This window comes from Petaurus breviceps, unplaced genomic scaffold, assembly GCF_028583685.1.
Source record: "Petaurus breviceps papuanus isolate PSGF00001 unplaced genomic scaffold, PetGlider_PUasm1.0 339, whole genome shotgun sequence".
NCBI classification, from domain to species: Eukaryota; Metazoa; Chordata; class Mammalia; order Diprotodontia; family Petauridae; genus Petaurus; species Petaurus breviceps.
In genome coordinates, this window is record NW_027186112.1 from 1,690,555 (window position 1) to 1,706,974 (window position 16,420).

Sequence of the window (16,420 nt, forward strand, 5' to 3'; positions counted from 1 at the left end):
GGCAATTAAGTAGCAGAGGCAGGATTCAAATGTATCTTCTCTCTTGATGCCCAAACTAGTTCTCTTTCCATAGCACCATACTGTCTCCAAAGCACTCTACTAGTACTTGTTGAGAAGTATGTTCTAATTTCAATTATATCGTGTCCAAGCTGTATAACCAGGGACAGTTCTTTAACCTTTTTGGCCCTCAATTCTTATTTGTAAAATGAGAGAATTGGATTAGGTTATCTCTAATGTTTTTTCTTGCTTTTGACAGTTTATGGTTCTACTGATTGGGAGTCAGAAAACCTGGGTCTGAGACCTTGCTTTGCCACTTGCTAGCTATGGGATCTTGGGCAAATCACTTAACCCTCTAGGCTTGTTTTCTCATGTGTAATTTGAAGTTTTTACTATATCTCCAAGGTCCCTTCTGGCACTAAAATTCAATAATTCTTTCTATTATACGCACAGCACAATCCTAGCTTTGGTTGCATATCAATGAATTGGAAAACACAGTCCTTCTATTTAAGTAGCTGAAAGTTCAGTTGAGAAGACAAAACAAAACAGATCATTAAATGCCTTGAAAAAGTTAAAAGCAATATAAATGAAAAACAGCTACAATTTGAAAACATATTGAGGAGACATGGTACAGTATAAAAAAATGACTTGAATTTAATATAAGGCAACTTTCTGAAAAAGCTCATATTTTGAAGGTGATGCACGTGAACTGATATTTCAAGAAGAGGTTTTTTAAAAAAGGTTGGAATGTGAGAATAAGTAAATCCTGCTTGTCCAGAGGAAACAGGATTAGTTTGGTTAGAATGGAGACAGAATGCTGAGAAATTGATGCAAAACTTTAGAACCTTGGTTAAATGGAAAATGTTTACAGTTATCCCTTAGCAGATTTATTAAAAATACTTAAACGCCACAAATATTTGGTTCTGTATACTTCAAACTGATCACTACCCTACTGTCCTGAGATGCTATTTGCCTGTAAAGTGCTGAAGTGTTTTCCTATCCTAGAGTGAATTCTTTGATGTCTTCTCAAATTTGAACTATTACTGAAACCTTTACCACACTCATTACATTCATAAAATTTCTCCCCAGTATGAATTATCTGATGGTGAATGAGGGTTGAACTCCTACTAAAGGCTTTCCCACATTCATTACATTCATATGGTCTCTGTCCACTATGAACTCTCTGATGCTGAATAAGGCTTGAGCTGTGAGTAAAGGCTTTTCCACATTCATGACATTCATGAGATTTCTCTCCAGTATGAATTTTATGATTTTCAGCCAATCTTGACTTATCTAAGGCATTCCCGCTATTATACTGATGGGATTTTTCCTCAATATGACATCTTTGATGTTCAATAAGGTATGCACTTCTACTGAAAGCTTTACCACATTCATTACATTGGTAAGGTTTCACTCCAGTATGAATAATCTGATGTTGAAAAAGCGTTGAACTCTGACTGAAAGCTTTGCCACATTCATTACATTTGTATGGTCGCACTCCAGTGTGAATCCTTTGGTGTCTAATAAGAAAAGAGCTCTGACTGAAGGCTTTTCCACATTCATGACACTCATAGGGCTTTTCTCCAGTATGAATTCTCTGGTGTAAAATAAGATGTGAACTCCAAGTAAAGGCTTTTCCACATTCATCACATCTGTAGGATTTCACGCCAGTATGAACACTTTGATGCTGATTAAGTAATGAGTTCTCACTGAAGCCTTTACTACATTCATTGTATTTATGCTTCTCTTTAGGGTGAATTATTTGATCTTCACTATGACTTGAACTAGTTAAGGTATTAGTATAATCAGTATATTGATGTGAATTCCCCCCAATATGAGATTTTTGATGTTCAATAAGGTATGCCCTCCTACTGAAGGCTTTCTCACACCCAAGACACTTGAAGGGTTTTACTCCGGTATGAACTATCTGATGCTGCACAAGAGTTGATCTCTGACTGAAGGCTTTCCCACATTCATGACATTCATAGGGCTTTTCTCCAGTGTGAATTCTCTGATGCCGAATAAGTAATGAACTTTGACCAAAGCTTTTCCCACATTCATTACATTTATGGGGTTTATCCATAGTATTAATTCTTTGGTGTTCAGTAAGGCTTGAAATATCTGAAGCATTCTCATGCTTGTTATGTTGAGATTTTTCCCCAATATGATTTCTCTGGTGTTTCATAAAATATGTATACCAACTGAAGGTTTTCCCACATTTATTACATTTATAAGGCTTCTCTCCGGTATAAACTGTCTGGTGTTGAATAGGTAATGAGGCCTCACTATGGCCTTTCCCACATTCATTAGTTTTGGGGAAGTTTTCAGTTTGAATTCTCTGATCAGTAAGGTCTGAACTACCTAAGATATCTCCATAGTCATTTTGATGAGATTTCTCTCCAGGATGAGTTTTTCGATGTTCATTAAGGTATGCACTTCGACCAAAAGCTTTGCCACATTTATTACATTTATAGGGTTTTACTCCAGTATGAATTATCTGATGTTGAACAAGGGTTGAACTCTGGCGAAATGCTTTCCCACATTCATGACATTCATAAGGTTTTTCTCCAGTGTGAATTCTCTGATGTCGAATAAGCAATGAAGTCTGACTAAAAGATTTCCCACACTCATTACATTTGTGAGGTTTCTCTCCAGTATGAATTCTCTGATGCAGTTTAAGTTGTGAGCTTTGACTAAAGGTCTTCCCACATTCTTCACATGCATAAGGCTTCTCTCCAGTGTGAATTCTCTGGTGCTGAATAAGGTGTGAACTTTGACTAAAAGCTCTTCCACATTCATCACATCCATAGGGTTTCTCGCCAGTATGAATTCTCTGATGTTGAATAAGCTGTGAGCTCTGAATGAAGCCTTTCCCACATTCAGTACATTTAAATGGCTTTTCACCAGTGTGAGTTCTCTGATGTAGACTAAGTCGTGAATTCAGACTAAATGCTTTACCACATTCCTCACACTTATAAGGTTTTTCTCTATTGTGAATTAACTGATGTCGAATAAGGTGGGAGCTACAACTAAAAGCTTTCAAACATTTATTACACTTATAGGGTTTCTCTCCAGTATGAATTCTTTGATGTTCCCTAAGATGTGAGCTCCGACTAAAATTTTTCCCACATTCACAGCATCTGTGGGGTTTTTCTCCAGTATGAATTCTCTGATGTAGATTAAGATCTGAATTATATTGGAAACTTTTTCCACACGTGTCACATTTATGGGTCCTCTCTTTTACAGCATGTCTTGGGTGAGAAATGGAGTTTAAATTCAAACTTAAATTTCTCCTATGTTTATTCAGCTCTTGGGCGTTCCCTCCCCTTGCATTTTTCTTTGAGGTCATAGTCAATTTACTGAAACCTCTTTCTTGGTAACAGTTCTTCTTCAAAATCACCACTGTGGAGTTTCCTTGATTTCTCTTTAAAATTCCCTCAGATTCACAATCCTCTTCAAAACTAGATTTTTGAGTTACATTATTTAAGGATATTTCCAGTGCTGCTCCATGTGATTTTATTTCTTTTGAAATGCCTTTCTCATATGACTGCTTGTTCTCATTCTGGCTCTCACAATCTGAAAAAAATAAAAAGCAAATTCAAAGGTCACTTGTTCTATAAGCTGAGGAAAAAGCAAAATAATTTTAATGATGAGCCTTCCCCCCTCCCCTGACAGTAATTTAATTGAAATACATAGCTTTGATAGTTCTCAAAACTGGCTTTAAATCTTGAGAGAATAGATGAAAGAGATAAGGACCACAGGTTAGATAAAGGAGAACAGATAATGTGAAGTAGCCTACCCAGGGGATAATGCAAGCATAAGCTAGGAAAGCTATTTTTAGGTGCTACTTTGTAATCAACTATTCTCCGGCTATAGCAAAACTTAAGTTTCTTTTCTCTCTCTGCAAGAAAGTTAAACATTGATTTTTTTTTAAAGCTGGTCACAAAGCAAAAGGCCTATCAAGCTGTTCAGCAATGGAAAGGAGAGGAATTCACCTGTTCACTGATACTGCCAGTTTTCTAACTTTCTAGAAAGTGGATCTCAGACACTGGTCAGTGATTCCATCTGTTAACAACAGTGCTGCTACACTGTACTTCTCAGCAGTCAACGATGGGGAGGGTAGAGTCCAACCAGGGGAACAGGCTGAGCAGAGGAGGTGGAGATGAACTGGGAGCTTGAGAGGATGAGCTAGCAATAGTGGAAGGCCATACTGGGTTAAAAAGAGATAAGCTGGTATGAAGTGTGAGAAGGAGGGTCAGAGGGGGGATAAAGAGATGGGTTGAGAAGCTGATGGTTGGGGTAGGATGTATGGTAAATAGGAAAATGAACCTAAAGAGAAAAAAGAGAAGGTTCCTCTGCCTGGTTCTGTGGCACTCATCACCTAAAAAATGTAACAGTGAAGTGGAAAGAACACTGGACTTGGAGTTAGAAGACTTGGGTTCAGATTCTGCCTACAGGACTTACTAGTTGTGTGACTAGAATTAATTTAACCTCAGCCCAGTTTGCTCAGCTATAAAAGATTATATTACTTCCTGCTCAATGCAAGTCTTACATCTTGCACCCCGTTTCTAGTGATCTGTTCAACCACTGCCAATATGCTTTCTTCCTCTCCCTCTGCCTATCTTGAAAGCCCTACAGGTTCAAGTCTTAGATGCAAATATTCTCTTAGTATGAGTAAGAACTTCCTAACAATTAAAGTAGTCCAAAAAATGTCAACAATGGACCTGGGAAACTACAGAATGAACCAATGTGAGAAACAGAAAGGATTACAGAGGCCATTCCCCTCTCAGTCATGTTCCTGACTTTCTCTGTACTTCAGTACCATGTTCCCTTTACTGGTGGCAGGCACATCTTGGAACTTCCCTGAAATGTTTGAGGCCTTTACACCCAGTAATGGCTTACCACCCCTGAGGCCTACTCAATCTGCTATATCCCTCTAAGAGGTCCATCCCCCTCCTTCCATTGGTGAGTTCCTCCAAGAACCTCCATTTTCTGGATGGATTGCAGTTGAGTGGGATGTGAAAACTTCTCAGACTGTGTCATGGAATCTAGTGGCAGGCTTGAGTGTGGGTTTCACCCTTCCCCCTTCATTGCTTCTGTCAATCAGCACTAAGCCCTTTTATGAGTCTCAGACACCTAGTCCTTTGTCTCCTTTCCTGCCTCTGTAAGCCCCTCCTTACAGCCAATGGGAGCCAGGGACAGCCCGAGCTCACCCCCCCCAACCAATGGGAGTAAGGGATAATGGGGGAAATATGACCCTGCTGTATTAGGATTTTAAAACTCTGTTCTTCCTGTAATGTGAGCCTCCTCTCCCTGATCCATCAAAGAGAGGACAGCCCTCTTCCCGAGGGAGAAGAGAATTAAAATTTCCTGTTTTCATCCTGAGAAATCTCCATGTTCTTGATTAAATTTTGAATGGGGTTTTTCACCCCACACACAGTCAATGGGCCTTCATTACCCTCCTTACCCTGTTTTTAACTTCCTCTGGACTTCAAAATTATCCCTGTATGGGTACCTCCCCTCCTCACCTTGCTTTTTAGTTCCTTTTTGTGTGTGGTCTTCTCCCATTAGAATGTAAGCTCCTTGAGGTCAGGGATTGTTTCACTTTTAGCTTTTATTTGTATTCACAGTGCTTGGCACTTAGTAAGTGCTTAATAAGTGTTTATTTCCTTCCTTTTTTCCATCCTTCCTTTGAGTCCTATCCTACCTGAAAAGGAATGCCTTTTACAGCATAACTGAAAAAGTCATTTCCAGGGGTGGGGAACCTGTGGTTTTGATGCCACATGTTTCCCTTTAGATCCTCAAGAGATTTTACTTGAAGACCTCTAATGAAGGGCAACTCCACAGCTAGTTTATTCCAATTTAAGAAAGCTATTTCAGGAAGTTTTTCCTTATTTTCAGCCTAGACCTACCTCCCAGTGTCCTCTATTCACTCCTTCTTTTGCCCTCTAGGACTAAGCTGAACAAACTAACATCTTTTCTACATGTCAACCATTTAAATACTTGAAGCTCGTTCTTCTTTTCATGAAGATAGTGAGCTCACCATCACTGGAGATGTTCAAGCAGAAGCTAAGATCTTTTGGGTATGTTAGAGAGAGGATTCATGATAGGTACAGGACTTCATGACCTAGTCATGTAGCTGAACTAGAGAGGGTCAGGGTTTATGATATGATCTTTAAGGTCCCTTTCAAACTTCAGATTCAATGTTTCTATGACTCATTGTGTGGTAAAAATTCTCCCCCCGGGATATTCTGGATCTTTTCAATTGTTCCTTCCCACAGGATAACTTATTTCTCCGCTGACTTTCCTTGGGACTGCTTCCATTCACAGTCCCCTTCTTCTTATGGAGCCTTCTTCAAACACTGCACCCTATGCAGAAGAAAGTTTACATTAAAAAAAATGACAACTCCCACTGATTAGTGCTCTCTTCCCTCACCTATGCTGAGGTATCTCAGGGTCTCCTCTCTCTCATTGGCTTCCTGCAGATTCAGGACCCATGGTTCTTCCCCATGTTCCAGCTGAGATATCACATCAGGTTTGTGGAATGGAACTCCTGCTTATAGGAAAGGAAATAAAATGTGTAGCTTTGTGCTGAAAAATTCAAAGCAGTCCCAGTGCTCAGACTAAACCAGTTTCTCTCCAAGATTTTGAAGGTACAAAAACCACTGGTAATCATCAAACTCAAATGACAATGAATGAGAGCTATCTTAGGAGTTAATGGGTCCCATGTCACCAAAGGTCTTTAAGCAGAGGCTGGATGACCATCTATAAAGAATGTTTGAGAGAAGATTCTTATTTGGTTGAGTGGTACATGACATAGAAGTTAGAGAGCTGGAAGCCAGATCTGACTCTGTGACCATGGGCAAGTCACTTAATTTCTTGGTGGTCTAGGCAACTCTTTAAGACTATAAATTGCAGAGAAGGTATGGACTTGCTCTATTAAAAGGAGTTTCCTCACCTTGGAGTTCCTCATACCAATGAAATCACAGGTCCAGACTTTATCTTTCTTGTCCAGGGCTGGCTGGACTAGACAATCTGAGGTTCCTTCCAACTCTCAGAAATGGTGATAAGTTAATGAAAATATATAAAAGGTATGGCCCTCGCACTCAAGAAAATTATAGCCTAATTGGGAAAATGGGACATAGACACAAAAAGATAAAGAATAATTATCTGAAACTTCTAATGTTTCCCTGAGCCTGGATCCCATCCTGTTATTTTGTCTTCTTAGGAAAAAAACTTTTGACTCATCTAGGACCTGTAGTCCTAGATCTCTTCTTTCCCAAGTGTGCATTTAGGGTTAGGGTCTGGGCTGAGGATCCAATCCTGGCAAAGCCTTATCTGGCACAAGTCCAGAAGGGCCCCACCTAGGCTGGAGCTTCTTGGGAGATGAGATAGGAAGCTGAGCTAGACTCCCAGCAGCTATGTGAGCCAAACTCTTACTAAGCAATTAACAATTTATTGTTCATAGATGCTCACATTTCATAGATAACTCTTCATTTGGTACAGGTGTCCCTTGTTATAATAGTTATCTATTTATAACTAAAATATGTTACAGTAGACTGTGACTTGATAAATTACTATACCCTGTCCAAAAAAACACCCAACACTCCCCTACTACCCCCAGCCCAAACCTACCAAAAAGCTGAATCATGATTACCAGTATGTAATTTTGATCTGGCAGAAATTTGGGGTAAAACAGCAAGGCCTTTCCCCTAAATGTTTACCTCTTGGGTATGAAATTCTTATTTCAGGAGACAGAGTCTTTCATGCAATAATGAAAAAGGTTTAAGTATATTCAAGTATGTTCAAGAGAGCCAACCCAACATATTCATATTCCATTGTCAATAACTGGCAATATGGTATAGTAGTAAGAGTTCAAGATTTAGGAACCGATTCCTGGTTCTGCTATTATTAGCTGTGTGACTTTGGGCAAATCACTTAACCTCTGGGGGCTATTTTTTTCATCCATAAAATGAGCAAAATAATACCTGAAATATTTGTACCTCACTAGGTTGCTAGAAGGACTAAATAAGGTAATTTAGTTAAAGCCACTCAGTTTGTAAACCAAAGCACTATATAAATATCAACTGTTATTATTATTATTATTATTCACTGAGGATGAAAAGAAGATATGCTCAGAGGCTGCATGAGGTGCAGCTTAGAGCCATGGTGTCAAACTTAAACACAATCAGATCCCTTGGCCAAATATTGACTTAGAAAACCACAAAATCACATGATCTATGTTGTATTACATTTTTATTCATTTTGTTAAACATTTCCCAATCACATTTGAATATGGTTGGGCCATACTCTGCAGTTTTGCAGCAAAAAGTGGTGTTTCAGGCCTCTGGCTTAGAGGGAACCTTGTCTCCAGCCTCTTGATTTATGGAGATAAGGGGGAAGGTGGGAGTAAACATGTTAAGTAAACATGTTCCCAGAGACTGGGGTAAGAATATGCTATTAGGAAAGGAGCAATCTAGCAAAGAAAAATAGTGAGTTCATTTGTTTTCCTCCTGTTTGAGGTTGCAAAGCTATCAGTCAAAGAAGGGTCACAGTTATACAAATATAGGGAGAATCTGTAAGGATTAAGGCAGAGTGTCTAACAAGGAGTTTAACAACAGGAAAAGTGGTTGTATCTGAGAAAGTCCAAGAAAGTCTTCTATTTCTTCCTCAGCTCTGTCTTTTAAAGACAGAAAACAAAAACAGGCTATCTCTGGGCCCAAAATGGATGAGGAAGGTCCAATTCTCAAGTTACAACCAAGCCAATCTTTCTGGAGGTCACATAAGTCAAGGCCAAAAAGCTTTTGGGCATGCACTCAACCATTTTTATGTTATGTACCCCTTTGGTAGTCCAGTGGAGCCTAAGAACGCCATCTCAGAATTTTGTTTTGCTTTTTGGAGGGCAATTGGAGTTAAGTAACTTGCCCAACGTTACACGGCTAGTTTTTTTGTGTGGGTGTTAAGTGTCAGAGGCCAGAACCGAACTCGGGTCCTTCTGACACTGGGCTGGTGCTTTATTCACTACACCACCTAGCCACCCTTCTCAGAATGTTTTTAAAAGCATAAAATGCTTGCAAAGGTAACGAATTATATTTAATAGTTATCAAAATAGTTTTTTAATACTTCACATATCCCAGGTTAAAAGTTCCTTCTCTAGAAGATTATTATTTATCATGGTGGTGGCAACAAGTCTTACCCAGAGAGACCATATTCCCATAATTCTCCAGCATCACATCTCTGTAGAGGTGCCTTTGATCTGGGGTCAGCTGCTTCCATTCCTTCTTTGTAAAATACACTGCTACATCTTCAAAGGTCATCAGCTCCTGAAACAACATATAACTGCTGCCCAAGGGACAATCCCACAATTGTGCCCTGTATAAATAAATTCTATCAGTGCATATTTGTCTGGGTAGAGGAGGTAAGGGGGAGATAAATGAGGGGATTAGGGTGAGGTTGAGAAGTGCCTAGGGACTTTATAGGCAAGTACAAGAAAACATAAAGAGAAATACAAGACGTGTGATCTAGTATGAAGGTCAAATGGTGCTTTGGAAATGAACTCCTTGCAAGGATGACCCAGCCTTGAGCAAGTCACTTAACCCCAATGCTCTGCCCTCCCCCCTCCAAAAAGCAAAAAAAAAAAAAGAGAGAGAGAGAATTTATTCACCAAATCCTATAACCCCAGGTTAAGGCATCACTCCCCACCCCAAGCCCCTCTAAGTTATCCAAGTAAGAGTTCAGGGGAAATAAAAGGAAGCTAAACTTTGCCCAAGAATAATAAGCTTGGGAGTGGCCAGGTAGCACAGCAAGTAAGAGCACTGGCTGCACCATCGGGATGACCTGGGGATCAAATGTGGGCTCAGATACTCAGCACCACACCCAGAAATAACTGGCCATGTAACCTTGAGCAAGTTACTTAACCCCGATTGCTTTAAAAAAAAAAAAAGAATAATAAGCTTTCAGAAACCATTACCCCAAATGGTGACAGTGCTAGGAAATATACGTAAATTAGAGGGTGGCTAGGTGGCACAGTGAGTAAAGCACCAGCCCGGAGTCAGGAGGACCCGAGTTTGGTTCCGGCCTCAGACACTTAACACCCACACAAAAAAACTAGCCATGTAACCTTGGGCAAGTTACTTAACCCCTATTGCCCTCCAAAAGGCAAAAAGAAATATATGTAAATTAAAAAATAAATTGGACAGATTAAAGAATGACAGGATCAGTGGCTACTAAGAGAAGGTGGGATTCCCTGAACAAACATATACTCTGTTCTTGCTATGGCTGAGTCACTGTGCTAGAGGAAGTAGGAAAATAAAGATACCGTCTCTGTCCTCACAATACAGTACAGGTGAGGATGGGTATAGATTTTAAAGAATCAAATTACTATATGCTGAGATCTAAGGAGGTTGAAGTCAGTTCTAGCTGAAGGGAATCAGGGAAAGTTTCATGGAATAGTTAAGGTCAAATTGAAGCAAGTTCAAATGACCTGGATGTTGGAGGAATGGTAGGCTGTCAGAAGGTGAAGCATGGGAGAGGAGGCTACTAGGTCTAGTGAACAATGCAAGCAAAGTTAGGGAGGCAGGAAAGTGCAGAATGTGTTCAGGGCAGCCCAGTTTAGCATGAGAATGGAGTTCTTCAGGAGGTATTGTATGAGAAATGGTTTGAAAGGTAGGCTGGGGCCAGACTAAGAAGTGTGCACTTTTCTCAGGAGAGAAAGAAAAAGAGAAGGGCAAAGACATGGAAGACTTGATGTGAGGAGGGTGAGGAGTGGAGTTGAGTCAGTCAATTAGCATTTATTAAGAGCCTACTATGGGGCAGGCACTGTGTGAAGGGCCGAGGATACAGAGAAAGACAAAGACACTCACTGCTCACAAGGAGCTTACAATCTAATGGGGGAGGCAACATGCAAATGACTATGGATAAACAAGCTATATACAGGATAAATTGTAAATTATCATCAGAGAGAAGACACTAGAATTGAAGGGCATCAGGAAAAGCTTCTTGTAGGTAGAATCTGATCGAGGCCCGGGAGAGCATTCCAGGCATGGGGGACAAGCGAAAATACTGGGCATCGGGGGATGGAATATATTGTTTGAGGAACAGCAAAGAGGCCAGCCCTACAAAGTATGTGGAATGGGGTGAGGGTTGAGAAGATTAGAAAGGTAGGAAAGGGACGGGTCATAAAGGGCTTTAAAAACCAAACAGAGGATTTTCTATTTTATCCTGATGATAACAGGGTGCCAGTGGAATTTACTGAAGTAGGAGAGGGTGATATAGTCAGACTTGCACTTTAGAAGATAACTTTGACAGCTGAGTGGAGGCTGGACCAGAGTAGGGAGAGATTTGAGGCAGGGAGATCCACAAGTAGACCACTGTAATAGTCCAGATTCAAGGTGAGGAGGGTCTGCACCGTAGTGGTGGCAGTGTCAGAGGAGAGAAGGGGGCATGTATGGAGGATGTTATGAAAGTAGAAACAATAGTATTTAACAACTGATTGGACTGGGGGGAGATGAGTGAGAATAAACAGTTGAGGGTGATACTTGGGTTGAGAGCCTGGGTGACTGGGACGATGGCGAACCTTTGACAGTAATAGAAAAATTAGGAAGAAGGGGAGATTTTGAGGGAAGGATGAAAATAAGTTCAGTTTTGGATGTGCTGTGTTTATGAGGAATTCAATTTGAGATGTCTCCTAGATTGTTGGAGATGTGAGACTGGAGTTGAAAAAACTCTGTGTGATGGCTTCAGTTTTTTTCAGAAATTAGGAGGAATGTCACCTACTGTGTGTTTGTTTGTGTTTCTGTGTGTGTGTGAGTAGGGGATGTTTTCATTTGAGAGAAGATTTAGAAGAACTGGGGTTGGAAATGAGATAAGGAGGTGTTAAAAGTTATAAAAAAGGGGGGTGGGATTTGAAGCAGCAGGAAGAAGCTAGGTGCTATTATACAGCTGAGGAGAAAAAGCATTCTAGGCATAAGGGAAAGCTAAGAAAATATCCAGGGTCAAGAGAGGGAGTATCTTGTTTATGCAAAAGCCAGGAGGCCAGACAATAGCAGTTACCTAATTCTTTTTTTTTTTTTAAAGCAATCGGGGTTAAGTAACTTGCTCAAGGTTACACGGCCAGTTATTATTTCTGGGTGTGGTGCTGAGTATCTGAGCCCGGATTTGATCCAGGTCATCCCGACACTGGAGCCAGTGCTCTCACTCGCTGAGCCACCTGGCCGCCCCTAAGCAATTGGGGTTAAGTAACTTGCTCAAGGTTACACGGCCAGGTGTTTCTGGGTGGGTGCTAAGTGTCTGAGCCCAGGATTCGATCTCCAGGTCTTCTCAACACTGGAGCTGGTGCTCTTACCCTCTGTGCTACCTGGCCGCCCCTCAGTTACCTAATTCTTAAGGCTTAGGGAGAACACTTAAGCCTATCAGCAACATGAGGGTCAATGTTGACAGTGTTGACAATACAATATTGGGGTTGACCACAGATGTGCCCCAGTGTAACAAATACTGTGCACTTTTTCATCCTGTGGATGATCTGGGAACAAATGTGCTTAGCTGCTTGGAGAAGCTCCAAGCTGAGGGAGGAAACAAAGCCCCATTTGGGCAGCAGAGACAAGACCTTAGCAAGGACAGCTCACCTGGGACCTGGCTGTAATTCGAAGCACAGTCGTCATCACCTGGTTTCCCTCAAGGCAACAACTAGTGTGTGAGTAGAGCTAAAGGAAGACAAAAGAGTCATAATGGAGACCAGCCCACTTGTTTCCCCAGCACTTCCTCTCTCTTTTAGTAATTGAGGGGACCCAAGGTATAGCTTTTCCTTTCCCTAGACCCTAACAGCTACTAATTCTCTATTAACCACCATTTTCTGAGATCCTAAGGAGTATGAGGTGCTGACTCAGAGTTCACAGGCCATCATGTCAGAAGGAGTCAAATACTAAAAAGCTCAGATTCCTGAGTGAGTAAGGCAGACAGAAACACAAATAATCACACACACACACACCCATCTATACATACACAGCCTATGTGCACATACATACACCTTGTTTGATATTCCCCAAAGGGCACTCCTTGAAAGCTTGTTTTCATGTTGTCAGTGGGCTTTTTCCTTTGATTACTCTAGACATTCCTATGTTAGTCAGTCAACAAACACTTATTAAGCACTTACTATCTTCCAAGCATTGTGCTAAGCCCTGGGATATAAAAAGAGGCAAGACAGTCCCTGCCCTCAAAGAGCTAACAACCAAATAGGGGAGACAATACACACCATCTACAAAACAAGCTAGATGTAGGATAAATAGGAAATAATTAATAGAGAGAAGGCACTAGAATTAAGAGGAGTTGGAGAAAAATATTATGGAAGTGAAAGTTGAAAACTAAAAATAAATTTTTTAAAAAAGAGGATTTGGAAAAAGCTTCCTGTAGGCTTTTAGTTGGGAGTTGGAGGAAGCCAGGGAGGTCAGAAGTTGGAGCTGAGGAGGAAGAGTATTCGAAGCATAGGGAAAGCTAGAGAAAATACCCTGAGCTGAGAGATGGCATGCCTTGTTCATGCAAAAGCCCACAGACCTGTGTAACTGGATCAAAGAGAATGTAAATGTATACGTCAGGTGATAAGGTATAAGAAGACTGGAAAAGTAAGAAGGGGTTAAGCTATGAAGGGCTTTGAATGCCAAATGAAACATTTGTATTTGATCCTGGAGGCAACAGGGATTCACTGGAGCTTACTGATTGGACCTGCACTTTAGGAACATCAATTTAGTGACTGAATGGAGGATAGACCAGAGTGAAGAGACAAAGTGGCAGATCCACTTAATTCAGGACCTGCACCATAGTGGTGGCAGTGCCTAAGGAAGGAAGGGAGCCTATTCAATAGATGTTGCCGAGGTAAAATGGACAGGCCTTGGCAATAGCTTGGATATGGGGGATGGGAGGTAGTGAGGAATCCAGGAAGATTCCCAGGTTGTGAGGCTGAGGGACTAGAAGGATGGTGATGTCCTCTATGGTAGTGGGGAAGGTAGAAGCTAATCAGCTTTGCTATCATTTCAGCTCCCCCTTGAGGACCTAGTTCAAATTTTGGTTCTGCTCTTAATGTACATGACCTTGGGTGAATCACTTATTCTCCTTAAGTTTCAGTTTCTTATCTGTAAAATGAGAATAATACTTGTATTATCTACCTCTCTCGTAGGGTTTTAAATATAAAATGTGACAAGAATACAAATATTTTGTAGCCAGAAAGAATTATAGAAATGTCAATTATTTACTTTCTCTGGTAGCAAAGAATTGGAAACAAAATATGTGCCTATTAATTGGGGAACAAAGGAACTGTGGTGAATGTAATGTAAAATGTGTATGAATGTAATGTAATATGACTATACTGTATGAAATAGTGAAAATCAGAACCAGCTTTTATATGAATTGATGCTGAGTAAAGTAAGCATAATTAGGAAAACAACAAACATAATGACAGCAATGTAAATGAAAGAAAAAAACAATTGACTTTTATGTGAATATCATGAACAGTCTTTGCTCTAGAGAAGAAATGAGAAAAATTAGCTTCCTTCTTTTCAGAGGTAGGGGGCTAGAGGTGTGAAAATGAAGATAGTGTTGCCCATTTTGTTGAACTGCTTCTCTCCCCACCTATCCTCCAACCCCTTTTTATTTATTTTATGTTACAGGTCATGGCTTTCTAGGTAGGAGATGGAAAGGAATATGTTTGGAAATGATTGTAATATAAAAACAAAGGATGTCAACAAAAGTTAAAAATAGAAAGAAAAAAAGGAAATTCCAGTGGTTATGTTAGGCCTATGAGATCTTAAAGGACTAGCTCACCTAACACCTTCATTTTACAAAGAAAGAAAATGAAAGAGAAAGTTAAGTGATTTGTCCAAGGTCATGTAGCTAGTTAGGACTACAATCAGGCCACTTAACCCCCAACATGGTACTCTTTCCAACACACAGCTTACAATATGTTCCAAAGCATGGCTGAGAAATCTAGTCAAAAATGTTAGTTTCTGAATTTTAAGGTCCTCTCAATTGGCCTACTCACCTCTAATCCAACCTTCACGAGCTGATTGATAGATCAATCCTCCTAATACAGAGATCTGACCACATCACTAACTTGTTAAAAAAAAATTTGGGTTGCTCCCCAGGGACTACAGGTTAAATTCTAGATTCCAAAGCCTAGTACTCAAAGCCCTCCATCGTTGGGTTCCAACCTACCTTTCCAGCCTTATGTCATATTACTTTCCTTCACCCAATAATCTAGCTAACCAGAATGGCTTGTTCCTTGTTATGTTCTACATTTTCAGACGATTATAGTTTTCTGAATTAGAAAGGGCCTTAGAAATCATCTGGTTGAGCCCTCATTTTGTAGAAGAACAAACTGAAGTCCAGAGAAGTTGAGGCCTGTCCAAGATTACATAGCTTCCTGATTCTCAGGCTATTGTTTTTTTACATTACACTATTTCCCTTGCATCATTTTCCTACTCATAAACCTAGAAAATCTCCCTACTTTGAATCATGCAATCCAAATTCCCCTGCCTGGCTTCTAAGAGCATTTATATCTGACCCTACCCTGTATCTTTTAAATACTCAAAGGGGTCTGTGATAGTATCAGTTTGGACATGATCTCCTCCAATGATGTAGACCACAAATAACATATCCTACCCTCTCTATCCAACCTTGTTTTCCATTACTATCCAGCAAACACCATTTGATCTACTCCAGTTAGCTAGAAGGCTTAGTTTGAGTTAATAGTGGACTAGGCTCAGTTCACAGAAACTTAGGCAAGAAGAAGATATGGAAGAAATGTAACATAATCAATAGAGCTTTTTGACTGACTGGATAAGAGCCAGATATAAGATTAACAGGATTAAATAGTGTAACATAGTTGTTAAAAAGGTTAGTGCCATCCTAGGCTTCTTTCCTACAATTTCTCATACCATTCCTTCTTTCCTCCCCATAACAGCTGCATCTGTACCATTTTTTTTTTACTATTCTTCAAAGCCCAGATCAAATGTAATCCTTTCAAGAAAGGCTTCTCATCTCTCCAGTTAGTTCTTTCTCCCTCCCATCCTCTCATAGTATTCTGTCCATACCTCTCATGCACTTATTATTAATATGAATTACTGTCAGTTATAAAATTCCATATGACAGTGTTATTATTTTATATTAAGGTATATGTGTCAAATCTCCTTTCCTAGGCCTTGAACTCCCAAGGAGAAACAGGTTTTATTCTTGTCTGCATTCCAGCCACCCCCAGAGATCCCATCTCTTCCAAGTACCTCTTCCCCCTCAGAGACTGCCATCTCTTCCAAATTTCCCCTTTCTCTCCTCCACCAGTCCCCATTTCTTCCATCTTCTCCCCTCCCTAACCCATCTCTTCCAAGTTCTCTCCCAGAGTCCCTATCTCTTACTCCTCCCCCTCAGAGATCCCCATCTC

The 16,420-nt window shown here is 40.3% G+C and overlaps 1 protein-coding gene across 2 annotated transcripts in view; it reads right to left on the reverse strand.

Annotated features, from left to right (window-relative positions):
• Nucleotides 1-626: 626 nt before the first annotated feature.
• Nucleotides 627-16,420, reverse strand: part of LOC138167960 (zinc finger protein 420-like) — a 16,297-nt gene continuing 503 nt past the window's right edge. Inside the window, exons 2-5 of one of the 2 annotated variants that reach the window (XM_069096938.1) lie at nt 12,621-12,698; nt 9,194-9,320; nt 6,434-6,553; nt 627-3,573 (exon numbers count right to left, since the gene is read on the reverse strand). In XM_069096938.1, the coding sequence (XP_068953039.1) occupies nt 947-3,573; nt 6,434-6,553; nt 9,194-9,320; nt 12,621-12,656 (2,910 nt within the window). In that variant the 5' untranslated portion in view covers nt 12,657-12,698 and the 3' untranslated portion in view covers nt 627-946. The remainder of the gene's footprint in view (nt 3,574-6,433; nt 6,554-9,193; nt 9,321-12,620; nt 12,699-16,420) is intronic. The other variant, XM_069096939.1, reaches the window with a different exon arrangement.